The following is a 19,052-nucleotide window of genomic DNA, read 5'->3' on the forward strand; positions in this document are numbered from 1 at the left end:
TTGGAGTAGGTCCCCCTCTCTTCTGGGCCACTAGTGCCAGGGATTAAGCCAAACCATTGTCTAGAGCCAATGAATCCGGATTTACATTCAAACAATTTGCATTTTAATTACAAAATTTTCATCACAGACTTCTTAAACAACACCAAAAACTTAACACACACCAACATACGTATTATATACAATAGTCAACTTTGATCGGAAATTTGTCAATGAAGTCAAGCGATATTAAGGTCATAAAACAAAAATAGTGCCTGTAATTATGGTTATTTTTAACAGAGATCAAGTAAATAAATCCATATTATTACATCTTGATATGGATCTAATTCCTAAATAGTTTTAGGGTTTTATCTCGGGCTTTTTAGTATCGTTGTATTATTTAAAACGTTTTGAAGACTTTTTAATTATGTCTATGACTCGCGAAAACCGAAGAAAATTAATATAGATCCTTGTCCTTGGCTCAATAATTTATGTTCGTACTGAACTGAATTCATTAATTTGTCTCATTTTACCGCCAATGCACCAAAACAGACAAACAGTTTGTAAAACAGTTTGTGTACAGATTATAAATAACCTTATTTGTTTGCTGCTCTGAGTACTTTTTTTTTGTTGCATAGATAGGGTGGACCAGCTCACAGCCCACCTGGTGTTAAGTGGTTACTGGAGCCCATAGACATCTACAACGTAAATGCGCCACCCACCTTGAGATATAAGTTCTAAGGTCTCAGGAGTAGTTACAACGGCTGCCCCACCCTTCAAACCGAAACGCATTACTGCTTCATGGCAGAAATAGGCAAGGGTGGTGGTACCTACCCGCGCGGACACTCAAGAGGTCCTTGCATAAACACAACAATCATTACAATGTGATATAACTCTCAATTGTATTATTTAAGGGAGTCTGCGGAGGGACTTCGGTTCCCTCTGTATTTTGTACCGTATGTTCCATGGGGAGTGCTCTGAGGAATTGTTCGAGATGATACCAGCATCTCGTTTTTACCATCGCACCGCCCGCCACCGGAGTAGAGTTCATCCATACTACCTGGAGCCACTGCGGTCATCCACAGTGCGTTTCCAGAGATCTTTTTTGCCACGTACCATCCGGCTATGGAATGAGCTCCCCTCCACGGTGTTTCCCGAGCGCTATGACATGTCCTTCTTCAAACGAGGCTTATGGAGAGTATTAAGCGGTAGGCAGCGGCTTGGCTCTGCCCCTGGCATTGCTGGAGTCCATGGGCGACGGTAACCACTCACCATCAGGTGGGCCGTATGCCCGTCTGCCTACAAAGGCAATAAAAAAAAAAAAAAAAAAAAAAAAAAAAAAAAAAAAAAAAAAAAAAAAAAAAAAAAAATTTAAAGGCAGTCCAACCCTTCAAACCGTTAGTAATTATTACCGGTAAAATGGGGCGATTAGGGATTGAAAGGCGAATCGGGAAAAAACCGGGAAAATCTTTCGACGCTCAATATAAGTTTTATATTCGTTGCAAAATCTTCCATTTTTTTGTAGTTTAATAGTAGAATGTTGAAAGTTCACAAAACAACTCTGAATATGCATGATAATAGCTGCTAACTTATAAAAAATCGCGTTTCAAATTAACTTCCTGTGGTGGTAATTATTTTAGTGCTAGAAACTTTGCTCTCTTTTATTTATTTGATAATAATAGAAGACGACTATGATTTATAAACGTTATTTAGTGTTTGAACCAGCATATATATTAAAGGTAAGTCTCAGTTGTTATTGGTTTTAATGTATTTGATTAAATAAAAATACATGTAAAAATCTGTTGTTTTTGGGGATATTGGGGACGTCTTAGGTACAAATAACAACGAAAAAGAGGTCAATTGGGATGAGAATACGTGAAATGGAAACGACCTAAGTATAAATAGGTACAGATTTGTAGGGTTGTCTATGTAGTTATAACAATATTTTTTAAATTTGTTGGTAAAAATCTGGTTTATCGAAGCGAAATTGGGAATAAATCTTTAGTTGAAATAGATAAGCAATTTAATATAAGTAAGTCGATTTTGCAGAGACATGTAACAAGATCAATGAAATCTCAAGGTGGACAAAAATGTCTAAGTAATACATCATAAAATATTTAATATTTGTTCAGAGTGGGGGTATACATCTGATTAATCCATGGAATAACCGACACACCTAATCTCTTAACCCAGATAGAAATATCAGCACTGTCGATTGCACCTATAATTGAGGTGATGTCTGCCATGTACTTTTGTCAGTTTTTCAATTTTTTTTATTGATGATCACTTTGTTGGTGCAACTAAATAAATAAATAAATTAAAACTATATATAAAAATAAAAGTAGTGCCAACCCTAGCAAATTTCTCATTTCGTCCCAATTAACCGCAATTTTCGGGTAAATAGGGATTAGACCTATTTTTGCATTTTTTGCTTAAACTGGAATGCTAGTTGCATAATTTTAAATTAGACAACAAAGATGCCCCCAAGACTCAATCATTTTGATCCTGATATAGCATTATATACATCAACAACTACCTTAAAATTGCTCATAAAGTTGGAATTTGTCCCTAATCGCCCCATTTTACGGTACTGCTTCGCGCCAGAAATAAGCAGGGTGGTGGTTATTGGGCTCACAAGACGTCCTACCCACAGTAAATTTACTGCTATTAAACGTGATTTTTTATTTTATTTATGTAAATTAAAGATCAATTTTGTAAATTTATATACTTAAAATATAAAAATAAAATTATAAAATATAATTTTAAGGTAATTTTTGTAATTTCGTTAATAAGAAAGCACTGTCCACTCAGAAATATATAAAATCATAAAGAACGGTGCTTTGAAGTGTCTTTCTAATTAAGATAATATCTACATGGACAATTAAAATATTTTGACAACGATTTCTGAGAATTTCATGTCTGGTTAATTGCGTTACATTATTTTTAATGATGAATAAGATGGTCGGTTGGTACTTATGCTACAAAATAATTACGTTTTGACAATGTGCATTTTGCAAAAAATGGAAGTTATAAAATTCAAGGTGTAACTTGCGGTATTATTACATATTGCTACTATTGAACAAGTAGCACAAAAGATTAAATAATTAAATGAAAAATAAATATTAAAAAAAACTGATAACTACATTAACAAAGCTGTCCTTAACTGCGATTATACGATAATCCTACTAATTTTTAACATGTGGCTACAACATTAGTAAAAATTTTACCAAAGATCTCGAATGCAAATTTCCAATAAAAAAATTCCCGAGATGGAAAACCGGTGATACTTATTATTTCCGACATACCTATTATTAAAAATAGCAATCCAAAGATACTACTTTGCAATATATTTTTAACAGCTAGTAATCTAACTCTTACAACGTTCACGGTTTGTTCGCCAACTGCAGCCTTTGCTTTAGATTACTGGTTCACAATAAATTAAATAAATAATTGGATCATAATCTCAAAGTGACTAGTGCATTTGTGATTAGCGTTCAGCCTGTGATTTCTATAACCTCTAGTATAGTGACCTTTTACTGCGACGCCCAAGAAGAACTTAAACAACAAGCACTAAAATAATACAAAAATGTATTAGGCATAAATTCAATAAAAGCAAAAACTTGGTAACAAAATATGTATTTAGTGGAAACATAACTATAGTCATGAAAATTCATATTGGTTCATCAAATATATTACTGTCCATGTAATCAAGACCATCATCTGCATTAATGTGCGAGATAAAAAAGTTTCCGTGGGTAGTACTATAGTCATATTTATTACACACACAGTAATGTACACTTTTGCCACAGGTTCTACATTTAGTACAATGTTTCATAGTAATTTGATCAGGAAACTGACATTCTGTAAAGTTTCCTAATTCATGTTTATAATGAAAATCAACTATTGAATTCTCAAATAAGTTATTCAGTATAAAATCATCAACACTTTCAAATGTACTTAAATGGTTGAAAATTTGTTTTTGCTGCTTGGTCAATACTTTTTCTAACATAAAGACTAAATGATGATGATAGCACTGAAATGTTATTCTTTCAATGTTTTTATTCTTTAATTCCATCCACATTTTCACACAACTAAGTGGAGTTTTTGTAATACCACTGAATAAAGCAGGATTAGACAAAAGACCCCCAGCCGCCATTACACCACTACACTTTACTACTTCATATAAGTGGTTGGCATCATTAAGATTCTTGACACCACCATTTGCTACCATTGGGACAGATAAGGCCTCTCTGACCTCTTTTAATCCATTTATATCTACAGGACCACTGCTTTTTTGTGCAATTGTTCTTCCATGTATTGTCAAAAATGTTACTCCGCATTTCTCTAGCTGCTGGCACAAAATAACAGTTTTTTTTATATCATTCAAAAGTCTTATTTTCACAGATATACTAAATTTGTTGGGCAAAACATTTCTTAGTCCTTTTACAATGTCATAAATTATTTCTGGTTTAGATAATAAGGAACATCCATAGCCATCTTTCATTGCCCATTTCTGAGGACACCCACAATTTAAGTCCACCCCGTCGACATATGGATAAACTAGTTTTGAAGCATCCACGAAATCGTCTCGATTATTAGCCGCAAATTGGGCTATCACAGGAAAGTCTGTTGTTGTTGTCATAAACTCATTAGCTCTAGCTTTAGAATTTTGACAAAAAGAATCTGCCAAAATCATTGGAGTGAAACATAGATCTGCATTAAAACTGAAAAATAAGAATTATATGAGACAAAATACTAATGAGACTCCACCAATTTATTTTAATTAACAATTAAAACTCAATTGAAACATTTCCAGAGACCAGCACATTCAAAGCTGCAGTGCCAGTACAAACAGATTTCAATTACCTTGCTATCAGACACTAAACATATTAAAATTGGTCATGTTTGTCCTACTGGTCGGAATTAACTTCCGTTGAAAGAGCAGAGGTAGTGATTTGTGTAGGTAAATTGTAAGCTGATAGATGGACGATTATACTACAATCACTTAGTGTGATGGCTGAGAGCAGACATACGACAAAAAATCAATTACAATTTCGAAATTAGATAAATCAACAAGTCGTTAAATAGACTCACTTTCTTACTAAAGTTCTAAAATGAACTTTGCTGTATCTGACCATCGGGGCACATACTTTCAAATATGTTTTATTTATTTTGGCATCAGCAAATTTTTCCATAATATCGCAGATTTCTTTCATCGTTACAGAGTTTACAGACTGACTTTACAATTCTGATATCTACTAGATATATTAAATTTTATTATTTGTTTACAAATAATAAGTACACCACATTGTTTACATTCTTCACAAAAGTGACAAAAGTTAAAGGTTAGGTTAGTGCCGTTCTTAGTACCCATGTAGATCGTATGGTCCCGTTTTCTTTGCCGGTCTGAATACCTACAGAATACAGGGATCAACACTTAATAATTTTTTTTAAATCACACTTAATTATTTCTTTTTAATATTTAATGGCCGGTATTCTGTTATTTTAGCCTAATATTCATTTTAATAGTACAATTAAACGTAAATGTAATTAATTTGCTTGCACGGCTTCTCGACTTTTCTTATAAAGAAATTGTAATTCTCAGTAAATTCTCATTCTTTTACTGAGATTTTTTCATTTTATCTTTGCTAACACCTGCGCTGTCTTCCTCCTCTCATTTCATTTAAAAATAAATATTAATTATTTCCTTTCCGTTTCACTCCTCATTCAAATGATATGACTTTTGCTTTTTATTGCCCTGGATTTAGCATTAAGGATTAAGTAAAAGGCATAATACTCTTGGCTAAATTTAGCCTACTAAATTCAGTAGCAAGGATGGTTTCTGACTTCTGACTGACTAAATCATATAGAAGCCTAATTAGAAACGCATTTAGGAAGGTGTAGTCGCATTTAGTTACATAATGGTTTCAGTCCTAACTCTCCATGCGTAAGGACGTTTTAGTTTGTTTTTTACTTCCGAATAAAGTATTAATTTCGGTCGCCTTTATTTAATGTGCCAGACATTTATAAACAGCCCGAAATGTTTCAGGGATAATTTTTGTCATCAGGGGTTGGGATATTGAGGAACTAAATTTTAAATCTTGATACGAATTTCAAATTCGTAATTCAATACGTAAAATGGTGGACATTTACTGAGACTTTTTCAGTGAACTGTTTGAAGGATCCCGAGAAGTTACGTCTAGCGGCTTTGTTTCATTTTCCCACATTTGTGCACTTTCGAAGATATTAAACAGTTAATAAACCACCGTTATAACCCATTTAAACCTGAAGAAACTATAAATAGACAACATAAAACAAATCACACAACTTCACTCCTCGCGTTCCCGCCAAAAACTTGATTTAAATTAGTGTATCAACATGCACAGATAATTACTTACATTGATTAGCTTAAATAGGTAGGTATGTTGTATGTACCTACCTAGTATATACCTAATGTACCTATGGATTTACTTAAACTAACCTAAAATGTGCGTGTTGCGATTCTCTTTTAACTTTTAAACTCTTATTATAGATAGCAGTAACACACGAGTCTAATAGATTTGTTTATTTTACTTGAAAAATGAAAAACGTTTTTAACACTACATAAAAATACTGAATTGGATTTAATATAACACAGTTTTCGTTTAATTTAAATGGAGCCCAGAAAAGTGGATATAGGCGTTTTAGAAGAAAAACCTAGTTGGCTTTTACATCCAAGGTTCTTTCCAAGCAAAATTGGCGGAAAACCATCCTGGCTTAATCTGCAGGATCTACCGAAATCTAGTGAGCTTTTGTGTAAAAAATGCCAGGATCCTACAGTTTTCTTGTGTCAAGTACGTCATTTTAAACAATATTAACAAAGCATATTGAAAATATTTAAGGTCATTATTATAACTATTCTTTCAGGTTTATGCTCCGTTTGAAGATGTAGAAGATTGCTTTCATAGAACTATATTTATTTTCATTTGTAAAAATGGAAATTGTTGCAGTAAAAACCACACTGATAACTTTATTGTACTACGCTGTCAGCTTCCTAGAACGAATGATTTCTATTCCTATCAACCATATGAAGAAAAAGATGAGGTTTGATTTATTAACAGTGTTAATTTTGAGTTGTTTGATTATTAAGAAGCTTGAAAAATCTATCCCAGTCATGGAATAATTCGCTTTAAATCTTACCAGCAGGTGTCAATCTTCTTGTTGACATCCCTCAAATGGTGTAGAATTAATTGTGGCATTCAAGTTGCTCTAGTCAGTGGCCTAGAAGGTGCTGTACTTATTGACTTCAGAAGCTGGTGGAACTATTAACCCAACAGTTTGAATCCATCACTGGGACCCAGAAGTATCAGTTTTGACTACCGTAAACTTTTAATTTTTTTTGTACAGGCTTAAACCCAGCTTGAATTACACAAATTTCCTTAGACATTCTTGACCCTCTTGAGATAATATGCTCTTTGAATACTATCTTTTGCTGCCTAAGTGATAGCAGTTACACAGTGAAATGAAGTTTAGTTATTTAGCCTCTGAATGCTCCTTCACAATTTAGTATCTTCAATTAGGGTTCATATTAAAATTCATAGCGTTATATAATCTAGGCAGAGAGCATCTTCAGTATGCTGGTTATTGTACCATATGTTGTTCAGTCAAAATAAATCTCCAAAACTATTCATGTTGTAACCTCTAAGGGTTCTCTGGTAACCAATGTACACTGAGAAGGCTGTTAGCTCCTTCAAACGTCTCCCAAATCAGATTCTCTTTTTGCTAAAAAACACTATCTTTTAAATGGAGTGGTGACATTTGATCCAATCATCACCTCCCTGATTTTAATATTGCCATATGATTTTATATCCATCTGTTTCAACATCTGTCACATCCTTGTTTTGTTTTATTAATTAACTAGAGACTGAAGCTTACCAAAAGGATCCAATTAAATTATATTTGAAATAATAATAATTAGATTTAATATTATATTTATATTGTAGTTAGATAGAGAAAACACGGGATTATAACTATTCACTTAGGTTTGTAGATATTTTTCAGTTCAAACTACAATTGTATCTTTTGTATATGCAGCAATTTTTTATGAGGCAAAATAAATACTATCCTACTTTTCTAAATACCAATTGATTTTTTTTTGAAAACATCACTAAACTAACCATTTTTAAAAATATCTGATTGATTACTAGAATTGATGTCTTAAACTGCCAAGCGTATATCGATCAGGCGTTTACCTGCGGATCGAATAGTAAACACTCCACGTAGTCCTAAACACGTAATTTCGGATCCTCCCGATCCACTATCAGTGCTTTTAGGTACCTCAAGCACTGGTCACCGTTCTCGTCGAACCCATGGCTTGCGACGAAGGGTAAGACGGCCGGTGCATTCGTGTCGAACAATATACCGGTGTTCGAATCCCGCAGGCGTGTACCAATTTTTATTATGAAATACGTCCATACTACTTCCACTTGTTCTTTGACTTCCAAGGTGAAGCAATAACATCGTGTAATAAAAATCAAGCTCGTAAAATTATAAAGTACATAATTACTGGTGGTAGCACGTCTTAGAAGTTTGCACGGGTAGCTACCACCACCCCACCTATTTCTGTGAAGCAGTAATGCGTTTTGGTTTCAATGGTAGGGCGGCCGTTGTACTGTTAAAACAGACCTTACAGCTCACGTATCGAGGTGGGTGGCGCCGTTTACGTTGTATATATCTAGGGACTCCCGTTACCACTTAACACCATGAGGACCGTGAGCTCGTCCACCCATCTAAACAATAAAAAATAAAAAATACCCATAGACATAGCCCACTGAGTTTCTACCGGGTTTTCTCAGGTAGGTTCTGCGAGACACTGTTCTTGATACAGCTAGTGTTAGCCACGTCCCCAGGTTAGAGCCCCGTAAGCTCACATACTCGCTGGTGAATCTAGTATGGCCCTCGAGGTCACTAGAATAGGTAGGAAAAAAAAGAAAGGCATATATGTATACCTATATCTGCACCATCATAAACAGAGTCACTCATTCAGAATATGCTACTAAAAATTTTAATAGGAACCTTCCCACATAATAGGAATTCCCAATGGACAACTGGACAAAATTGTGTGATGTATGTGGTGCTAGAGGACCTGCTCATTGTTCAAGGTGTAAGAAAGTGTACTACTGTAGTAGGAAACATCAAATTATTGACTGGCAAAAGGGCCATAAAGAACAATGTCCGCAACTGCAGGTAAATTTAACCAGTTTTGATAATCAGCATAATGTGATACTTTATTTATTTAAATACCAATAAAAGTACAATAATTTGATTATTATTACAATATTTAATAATTGGATTATTTGTATTTCTTGGTTTGTTATGCTTCACCATTTTTAATGTATCGATTAATAATTATAAAGCACTATTTCATTCCATATTAGGTGATTGGGCCTTGAAAAGGTATTTAAATTTCAGATTCATCATTTAGCTTTAACTGCTGGAATGGCATCTGTTTACTTATGTACAAAATTAATCATCTTTACACACATTCATAAATTGTTCTTTTCCATTTTTCTATTGATCTTAAATAAAGTTCAGGAAATAATTGAATCTCTCTCTCTTCCCAGCCATTTATCATGGTAGTAGGGTCAACTTTCCTTACTTTACTCCACTTCGCTCTGTCTTCGACATCCTCATCAGCAACATTGCATTCCCTTTTGTCCTTCAGCACTACATCCTTCCACCTTGTCTTTGGTCTACCTCAAAGTCTCCGACCGGGGAGGTCGAGTAGTAGTGCCAAATTTCCAAGGTAGTCAGGTGGCTTCCTTTTTACGTGACCATACCATCACAGCCTACTCTCCTGCACCTTGTCTCGATGATGTCCCGTACACCGAGGCTTCCACGCACGTATTTGTTGCGGATTTTATCGAGTCTGTTCACGCCACACACCCACCTCAGCATCTTCATTTCCGCAACTTGAATGGTATGCACGTTCCTTTTGGTTGCCGCCCATGTTTCGTTGCCATACATAAGAACAGACCAGGACCAGAACAGGAAATAATTGAATAGCATATTTAAACTCATGACTAATTTGTGCCGTTGTAGAATGTAAAAAGCCAAAAAAAAATAGGTAAAGGTGTCGACTTCCAGATAGAAATATAAAAAAAAGACCATTAAAACACCATTATAGCTTAGTTAATAATAATATTTCAAAAAATACGAAACAGCCAGGACAAATACGAAAAGTATTTTGTTAAAATTAAAAATTATTGCGAGAAACTGCCTTCTTTTTTTGTGAATATCCTGCAGGCGGTTGGTGGTGTTGATGTGTCCCATGTGGTGTGTACCTACCATTACTAGCCTATTTATTTTTGATAGATTCGTGTTTTCTGCTTTCCTAAAACTGACTTCCATTGTACGATATCAATAAAATATTCGAGTTACAAGTTTTATGACTAAAAAAAAACTAATAAAATTAAACTATGGGAAACGAGATATTTTAAAAATCTTTGAAAAGAATCTGACTATAAATTAAATAGTAAAATGATTTTAATTATGTATCATAAATAATTATTAGTATCAGTAAATAAACTTTACATGTGTTTTTTTTTAAATCTCAAATTCTTATAATGTGTGTATAATAAATCTTGAAATCAGAAATTTTAGTAGCATAACTTCACACTGAAGTTGTACATTATATCAATAACATAACTCTAAATTTTCAGTCTGGTGATATTGTGAGTACAAATAACTTCAAAATTACAAAGGCTGGACAGTCAGTACTGTTTAAAGAATGGGAACTGATTGTTGATGAAGAAGATGAGGTAAGCAAAGTAATTGACATTAGTATTACTTTACGCGAGCTAATGATACATGCCCCCTTTTTTAAATTTTATCAACGCTCGGAATTTTCCATTTACGGATACCCAGTCCAGGGGATAACGAACGGGGTTATATCGGACTCCGGCGCTTTCAGAGAGGAAGAGGAAGGCCGAGGTTCTTCATCTTCCCCAATTCCTCGCAGGAAACTACGCCTTAAACCCCATCGAGCTCCACCACACCAGCTACACGAAATCTACGGTATCGCAGTGTGCGCCGAAAATCCGCCTTCGCCTGTATTCGTCCTGATGATACGTTGGGATTTCATCCCCGGGATTATCTCGAAGGACGTCGTCACACGAGACACCGTGGGCGCCGCACAGGAGCCACCGGACCGAGAGTCGAATACCCGGCACCCGACAGGCTCTATGGGGGCTGAGCGGGGTCTTCTCGCCCGCGCCGCCCACCCTGCCTTTGCGCTGAGGAGCCGAAGTGGGATCCGACTCACATTCGCGCTCCTCAGCCTCCCGGAACGCCATGACCAGGTCACAAAACCTGGCCATGGCCTGCCACGAGCTCAGGTCCTCTAACATGCGAGCGACGACAGCCCACAAGGAGATCCCTCCCCAGCACCGCGATGAGAGATCTCGCCGCCAGTGTGGTACATGCCCCCACCTATTCAAAGTTCATGAAACGGAGATTTGGATGCCTTGTTGAAAAACCGACGTAGAGGCGGCTTAATAGATTCTGTTCCCACCATACACCATCAACATGTTGGGTTATAAATCTAAGTCCCGGCCATAAAAAGGTACTCTGAACATAAGCAAAAATTGATTTTAAATCATTTGGAACATGGAATACACCCATTCACACATCCCATCTCTAATATAACCTAAGTTAAGCTAATTTTATTTTTAGGAAGATCCAAATAACACTGATATAAATCAAGAGATGGAGAAGCTGAACAAAATGATGCAAGAAAAAAAAGTTGGCTCATTGAACAATATTAGCGAAAGTGAATTAGAAGAATACACAAGAACAGTACCTAATGACAAAGTGTTTAATAAATTTAGTAAAAGGGTTGCTAGACACCCAGAACAAGTTCTAAGGTATGACAGAGGAGGTGTACCCTTATGGATTACTAGTAATAATGACAGCTTAGTTCATATACCCAAATGTGAATATTGCAATGGTGAAAGGCAATTTGAATTCCAAGTAAGTATATATATAAGCTATTTCATATTTTAAATTGAATAATAGCATTTATTTGTAAATAATGATAAGTTCATTATATATCTATGTTCTGATACAAAAATCGTTTTACGGTGGATACAGTTTAAATACTTTCATGTTGCACACTCTTACTATGTTTTTATGTCTATTTAGTTCCCAATATTTCATAGCAGTTGCTTATCTCACCATCATGGATAGATTAAAAGCTATGGGTAGAACAATAAGTTGATAAATCATTAGACCCTCTTTTTTAAAATTCATTTTTGGTACATTCACTCTAGATATGCATTGTTTTTTGTTAAATTTATGCTGGAATCCACACACTTGAAAACTGGGCTGATCCCTGTTGAAGTTTTTGTATTTAGGTATTCCCATTGCATCTTTGACTCTCTGATTTCTAGTGGTGGTCAATCAATAATACTGTGGCTTATTAAATGTTGGTCAAATAACAGTTCATTAAAAAAACACTAAGTCATAAATGCCCTATGTAAGACTGTTGTTGAAAATGATGAAGAAAGAATAACCTGCAATATTTATAAATTTGCATATTTAGTGGTGGAGTGGTTGTATTGTATTACCCCACATAGGTATGTGCCACAATCTTTTTTATTCATGACACAAATCATTGCATGTCTTTGAAGTGGGCGGCAACATTTAAATGAATTAGACCATAAATATAAAAAATTATCTGGTAAAAAGACCATTTAACTTTATTTTACAACAACATTTCTGTAATTAAAATAGGAATTGAGGACATGCTATCACATATATAAAACTTCTTTCTCTCGTTTCTTAATATAAATTTGAAATTAAATATTTTTAAAGAATTTTGTTGAGAATAACTCTATAATACTAATTATATCATTCAAAAGAGTGCTATTTATTTAGATATAACCTATTCTCAATTTTAGATAATGCCACAACTGCTGAATTTCTTAGATGTTGGTGTAGAATTGAACAGCATAGACTGGGGAGTACTAGCTATTTATACTTGCAAAGCTAGTTGTAACAAAGGATCTGCATACATGTTGGAGTATATGATAAAACAAGATTTATCTGATTGAAACACTATTATTTGTTAAAGTAATTGAATTAAAAATGATTTTTACATCTACTTTTCTTTCACTGATTTCTTCCCATATTCTTCAGATACATATGTTAAAAAGTCATTCAAACCACTAAACTCTGTTCTTGATTGAGGTGGATTGTTCTTTGGTAATGTAGGCAACAAATTACCCATTTTCACTCTAAAATCCTTTAACTGAAATAATACAGTAAGATAAATGAATTGCATTTTGGTCATGAAACATTAGTTGTATTGGTGAACTCACATCTTTTGCACCAGAAAGTTTCCAAATGCCATAGCAAAGGAAACCAGTACCTGCAACAGCATACAGTGTACCCCATCCTAAGGCTCTTAATGCAAGTATGGCACCTGCGTCCCCAAGCTCAGCACCACCATGTAAGCCTAAAATCATTATATTAACACAAACCATAGTCCATATCGAATAATGAAGTTTAATACTTTGTATTTTTTTCATATAAAACATAGATCATCACTTTAGTAATAATGTTGTTTTCTATCAAGGTAGCCACGGAGCAGACCAGTATACAAACAATGATTGATCACAGTTACTCATTAGGCTCAGTAAAGCCAATACGCTGTTTTGTTAAATGATAATGATGTAGATTTTAAATGTACACTAACCTTTACTGAAGTACTTAGGATCAGATTTTTTTGCAGTGGATAAAGTTGCGCTGAATCCGATTAACGCCGATATACCCGTGACTGATGCCAGAAATGCACCAGCTGAAATTTAAATTATTATCACGAAAAAAGACCTATTTTTATTAAAAATTGGTTAGGGAATTAACTTAACTTTAATACGTTGCAGTCGTTCTTCCTCCATAGAATAAGTTGAGAAATAAAAACTAGGATTATTTATAATGATATTGGGCTATTTTTCATTTGTATTTAGAGTCCTTCTTTCAAAAATTCGTGCAGCAAATTCTCACCTTCGGTGATTCTCACTCAACAATCATTCATATCTTCATTCTATTGTCAATATTGTCATAATCGTAGTAGCAGTAGTAGGGCTTTTCTCGAAGAGAAAGGCAATGGAACTAAGCCATAGAGCCAATTCTTAAGTTTATATGTCATAAACGTCAAATGTCAAGATGTTTTTTTAAAAGGGATTTTATGACCTGATAACTATGACCTTATGCCTTATTTTAATTTATATTCTTATTTTTATGAAAAATGATAATATGAAGTGAAATGAAATGAAGATGATTAATTTGAGACATTAAACAACGGGGATGAAATAAAATGAAATGAGAGATATGGGATGAAATATAATTTGAATAAAATGGTGGTCATTTACTGAGACTTTTTCATTTTTTGAGGATCCCGAGAAGTTACGTTCAGCGGTTTTGTTTCATTTTCCCATATTTGTGCACTTCCACAAATACTAAACATTTAATAAACCACCGTTTTTACACTTTCAAACCTAAAGACGAATTAGAAAAAATAAAACAAATCGCACAACTTCACGCCTCGCGCTCCCGCCAAAAAGTCCAGTGCATGGTACGAACGAAGATTATGATTCACAGGCTACAGTCAAGATTGTGTAGTAATATGTAGTAAAATTCAGTATATTCAATGTACCTACTGTGGTCTCTGAGGCGTGAGGAAGAATTATTTAATGAACTCACGACAAATCTGCTGTAATATGGTTGGTGGATCCATACAGTGAACCCTCGGAACTGGAGCCGATGCCTCTAAAAGACGAAGTGCGAGCAGCTATTAACCACCTTAAACGGAAGGCTGTAGGTTTTGATGAAATCCCCATCGAGACAATAAAAGCCATGGGGGAAATCGGAGTGGATATACTGCACATCATCTGTTGTCGAATTTGGATCACTGGAGTTTGGCCGAGCGATTGGTCACATTCGATATTCATTCCACTTCACAAAAAGGGATCAACGAAGAAGTGCAATAACTACAGACTAATTTCTCTCGTATCCCACGCCAGTAAAGTCATGCTGCACATTATTAACACGAGGCACAAGGTTACTTGTCCCGAGAGATCGCCCCCGAGCAAGCAGGTTTTGTAAAAGGTCGAGGCACAAGAGAGCAACTACTCGTAATGCGGCAAATCGTAGAAAAGGCCAGAGAATTTAATATTAGCCTATATGTGTGTTTCGTGGATTTCCGAAAGGCTTTTGATACCGTCAAGTGGTGGAAGCTGTGGTTGGTACTGACGGAAATGGGTGTACCGCAACATCTTGTACACACCATCAGACGTCTGTACGAAGATGGCACGGCCGCTGTTCGTGTTGACGGTATTGACTCCGAACGCTTCAGCACATAGGCAGGCGTTAGGCAGGGCTGCATACTATCTCCTCTTTTATTTAATATATACACAGAATATATAATGCGGATAGTTCTTGAAGATTGGGTTAAAGGAATATCCGTTTCGATCCGAAAATACCAAACTTGAGATACGCCGATGATACTACCCTCTTGGCGTCAACCAGAGACGAAATCGAGGTGCTTCTTCGTCGGCTGGAGACCACAGGGTTGAATTTTGGACTTGCGATCAATCCTGATAAGACCAAAATGATGATTGTAGATCGTGCTAACATCAACCAACCGGAAGTCCAACATATAGCGGGATGCGAGGTAGTTAATAGCTATGTATATCTAGGCTCCACTATCACCAACGCTGGAGGCTGCGAAGATGAGATCCGAAGACGTTGCGCCGTGACAAGATTCTCAGTTGAGAGGCTAACAAAGATTTGGAGAGACCGCAGAATAACCAAAAACACAAAAGTTCGGTTAATGAGATGCCTGGTTTTTCCAATCTTTCTGTATGGGGCTGAGACGTGGACGCCGAGGATGCAAGACCGTCGTAAGATTGACGCACTGGAAATGTGGTGTTGGAGACGTCTCCTCAGAATTCCCTGGACCGCGCACCGTACCAACATTTCGATCCTGAAAGAGCTCAAAATCAAGGAGAGACTATCGTCAACAGTCCAAATACGAATCCTCAAGTTCTTCGGGCACATAACTCGTAATGAGGACTCCATTGAGCGGTTGGTGGTGCAAGGGAAAGTCGAGGGCAAAAGATCTCGCTGACGATCTCCAACACAATGGACCGACCTCATAAAATCTGTGACTCACTCCAACATAATGATTGTTCTCACTCTGCGAAACATCGTGCCATATGGCGTCGCATCGCGAGAGCATCGGTATCGCAGGATCCGACTGATGCATGACCACGACCACTCTGTCAAGAGTGTACGAATAGGAAGAGGGTTTTTTTCTGGCCGTCGATAAAATCGGTGCTCTGAACCTTTCTTTTGCTATGTACCTATTTGCGTTCTCCAAATCGTGATTTTTTCTATCCATAATTATTATTTCATAGATTAGCTAAGCTATATTTATTTGTTGTATCAATGGGACAAACAAAGGGAACATCGCCCATACCTGTATGAAACTAAAACTACAGTGTTAAATAAAACTTATTTTAATTTTAATCATGTGGTTATATTTAGTTACAACTTGAGTATTAATTATGGATTTTAATTTAGTTCCTTACATTAATTTTATTGTGTTATTCAACCGTTCATTTTATTTCCACCTTCCGATATTTATGTGATTCCATTTTTATTATCTAATATCTACCTTTTTTTTTTTTTTTTCCTGCCTAAGCTGATAGCCCTAGCGGCTATGTCAGCGTAACCCTAACTTTAGTAGGTGAGCTCACGGGGCTCAAACCTGACGATGTTGCTAACACGAACCCTAGCAAGAGCCGTGCTTCGCAGAATCTACCACCGGATCGGAAACGCGACCCACTGAGAAGATCCGGCGAGAAACTCAGTGGGCTGTGTCTGAGAGTTAATTTACTCGTCGAGTCCTTCGTCGCAAGCGACGGGTTCGACGAGAACGGTGACCGGTGCTTGAAGTACCTAAAAGCACCGTTAGTGGATCGGGAGGATCCGAGATGACATGTTTTGGGCGACGTCGACTGCTTTCCATTCTGTCCGCAGGATCGGGAATGAATATCTACCAATGTGAGCATGAGGCCAGATGAATGGTACCCGTCGCTTATAAATATCAGACATGCGAGGTCCAACGGTTTAATGCCATTTTGAAAATCGAACTTTCGTAATGTCCTTTGTGTGACAATGTGGTTACTAGAGCTTTACAAGAACTTCTATGGGCCTTTCACCATACATACTTTCCATTCCAACAGTGATTCCAAATATTATTTAGACGTTAACCCAAGAGTTTGACATATTTTTCTACATATCAATTTTATAATGCTCATTACATTGAACAGAATCCTAATTGTTTTTAGTATGGATTCTACACTAATGATAAAAATATTAAGGCAGATGAAAACCAATTTACTATGCATCTCGATTCAACACAAAGATTCATAACCTAAATTCACACTTTTTAAGTAAATGAGCTGGCATTCAGACTTTTGGCTAACGCTGAATATAACTGCTATAATAATCGCCGCCGCCACAGTGGGTCGATACTATGATTTGAGTGACTTAGGGACCAACTTTGTTTTTTAACAATTTTTTTTACGTAGATAGATAGAGCTCGTTAATCTCAATAATAATTGTTTTGGGCAAAAATTACAAAAACTTTATAGTTTGGTCAGAAAAATGTGTTTTGTGATTTTTTTGTATGGAGCGGGTCACATTAAATTAAATTCCTGCTAAGTACCGTGAGGTCCCGCTTTGAAACTTTATTTTTCTTACACCTTGTCTAGTCTACTATCATTTAATGCTTTGAACATGTGCATAAAGTTGCAACTCTGCCAAATAAATGGATCGAAAAAAATGAATAAATACATAGAATAAAAACCTTTATTTTTATTTTCGTAAGTGCTTTTAAGTTAAATTTGACATGGATTAGTAAGTATAAGCACGCAACAATACCCATAATTACATAATACCTAACAAAAATACATTTAGTAGGCTTAATTAATCAATCTCTCTAAGTATTATATATTTTGCTTCACCATTCGATCTTTAGATTTAGATAAGAAGACAAAAGAAGATTGTGTAAAATATCCTCATTAGTCGGCAGTCTACTTATCTTTCTAAAATAACAACTCTCTGTATATTTCCGAAAATCTTTATTGCGAGCTTCCGCTGCCTGTTCCGACAGTTTACCTATAGGAATGGCACGAAAGGCAAAGCTTTTTATTATTGTATATCACTGCCATGTGCCAACAATTTATGGATACTGGAAGGCATATAATACCAGGGATATAAATTAATATACAATTCTGCAGTATATCTACAAAACTCGGAAAAATTGGAAAGGTCCACGCGCTCTCCAGATGCAACAGTCTGAAGAATCACGTGAAACCTCTCTATTAAATCTTTACGTATTCCTGTTATGCGGGCTGTTCCTTCTGCATTCCTGAAAAATCTGGCAGTATTGCCATCATTGGTTGTTCCTACTTCTTGCTTGAAAACATCTATAAGTAAACCGTATTCCTTTTTAAACGCTTAAGGTATAGCGCTCTTTCTGATTGATATTTTTTCTTAGTCATCGCCCCTTGCAACTCCATTTCTTGAAGTCTAAACGACTAGACGCAAACAAAAAAATGTCTTTTAAAAAATAATCTCACAGGAAACTACATAGGATGAAAAAATTGTGAAGTAATAAAATTATATTTACCGATATGAAGTAAGCACTCCATGCGTCTTATCCAGGCATGTAAAGATGGCATTCCATACTGGAATATTTCTTCATTATTTTCTCTTTGATAAGCAAGTGACTCCAAAAAAGTCTGACGGTTTTGCTTTGCAAATATCACAGAGAGCAGAAAATGTTTCTGAAAAATATGAGGTTATTTTGCCGTCTATCATCGTCATGTGCAATTGATGCTTAACTTCAACTTGTTTGATTTTTTATGGCTGAAGTCTTTCTATTTCTTCTGTTATGCTAGCTTTTATAATTGCCACTGTTTGGACGGCAACAAAAAGTTGATGAGGGTAGGTCGTTTTCCCAAACA

At 35.7% G+C, this 19,052-nt stretch overlaps 4 protein-coding genes across 4 annotated transcripts; 2 read left to right on the forward strand and 2 right to left on the reverse strand.

Moving 5' to 3' along the window:
* Window positions 1–3,596: 3,596 nt before the first annotated feature.
* LOC101745883 (tRNA-dihydrouridine(20a/20b) synthase [NAD(P)+]-like) lies at window positions 3,597–5,337 on the reverse strand. The gene is made up of 2 exons (XM_004931840.3): window positions 5,071–5,337; window positions 3,597–4,700 (listed from the first exon to the last, which is right to left on the reverse strand). Exons 1-2 carry the CDS (start codon window positions 5,190–5,192, stop codon window positions 3,647–3,649), a joined length of 1,176 nt encoding a protein of 391 aa, XP_004931897.2. The 5' UTR covers window positions 5,193–5,337; the 3' UTR covers window positions 3,597–3,646.
* An 809-nt stretch (window positions 5,338–6,146) lies between these two features.
* LOC101745585 (programmed cell death protein 2) lies at window positions 6,147–13,117 on the forward strand. Its single transcript, XM_004931838.5, has 6 exons — window positions 6,147–6,809; window positions 6,883–7,059; window positions 9,046–9,201; window positions 10,677–10,775; window positions 11,689–11,985; window positions 12,915–13,117. Exons 1-6 carry the CDS (start codon window positions 6,630–6,632, stop codon window positions 13,065–13,067), a joined length of 1,062 nt encoding a protein of 353 aa, XP_004931895.2. The 5' UTR covers window positions 6,147–6,629; the 3' UTR covers window positions 13,068–13,117.
* Window positions 13,055–14,082, reverse strand: LOC101745738 (transmembrane protein 242). The gene is made up of 4 exons (XM_004931839.5): window positions 13,883–14,082; window positions 13,712–13,813; window positions 13,335–13,471; window positions 13,055–13,264 (listed from the first exon to the last, which is right to left on the reverse strand). The coding sequence occupies exons 1-4, from the start codon at window positions 13,911–13,913 to the stop codon at window positions 13,115–13,117; spliced, it is 420 nt and encodes a 139-aa protein (XP_004931896.1). The 5' UTR covers window positions 13,914–14,082; the 3' UTR covers window positions 13,055–13,114.
* Window positions 14,083–14,778: 696 nt separating this feature from the next.
* LOC105842410 (uncharacterized) lies at window positions 14,779–15,377 on the forward strand. Its single transcript, XM_012695274.1, has 2 exons — window positions 14,779–15,111; window positions 15,225–15,377. The coding sequence occupies exons 1-2, from the start codon at window positions 14,779–14,781 to the stop codon at window positions 15,375–15,377; spliced, it is 486 nt and encodes a 161-aa protein (XP_012550728.1).
* Window positions 15,378–19,052: the final 3,675 nt, after the last annotated feature.

This window comes from Bombyx mori, chromosome 22 (genome assembly GCF_030269925.1).
Source record: "Bombyx mori chromosome 22, ASM3026992v2".
Taxonomy (NCBI): Eukaryota; Metazoa; Arthropoda; class Insecta; order Lepidoptera; family Bombycidae; genus Bombyx; species Bombyx mori.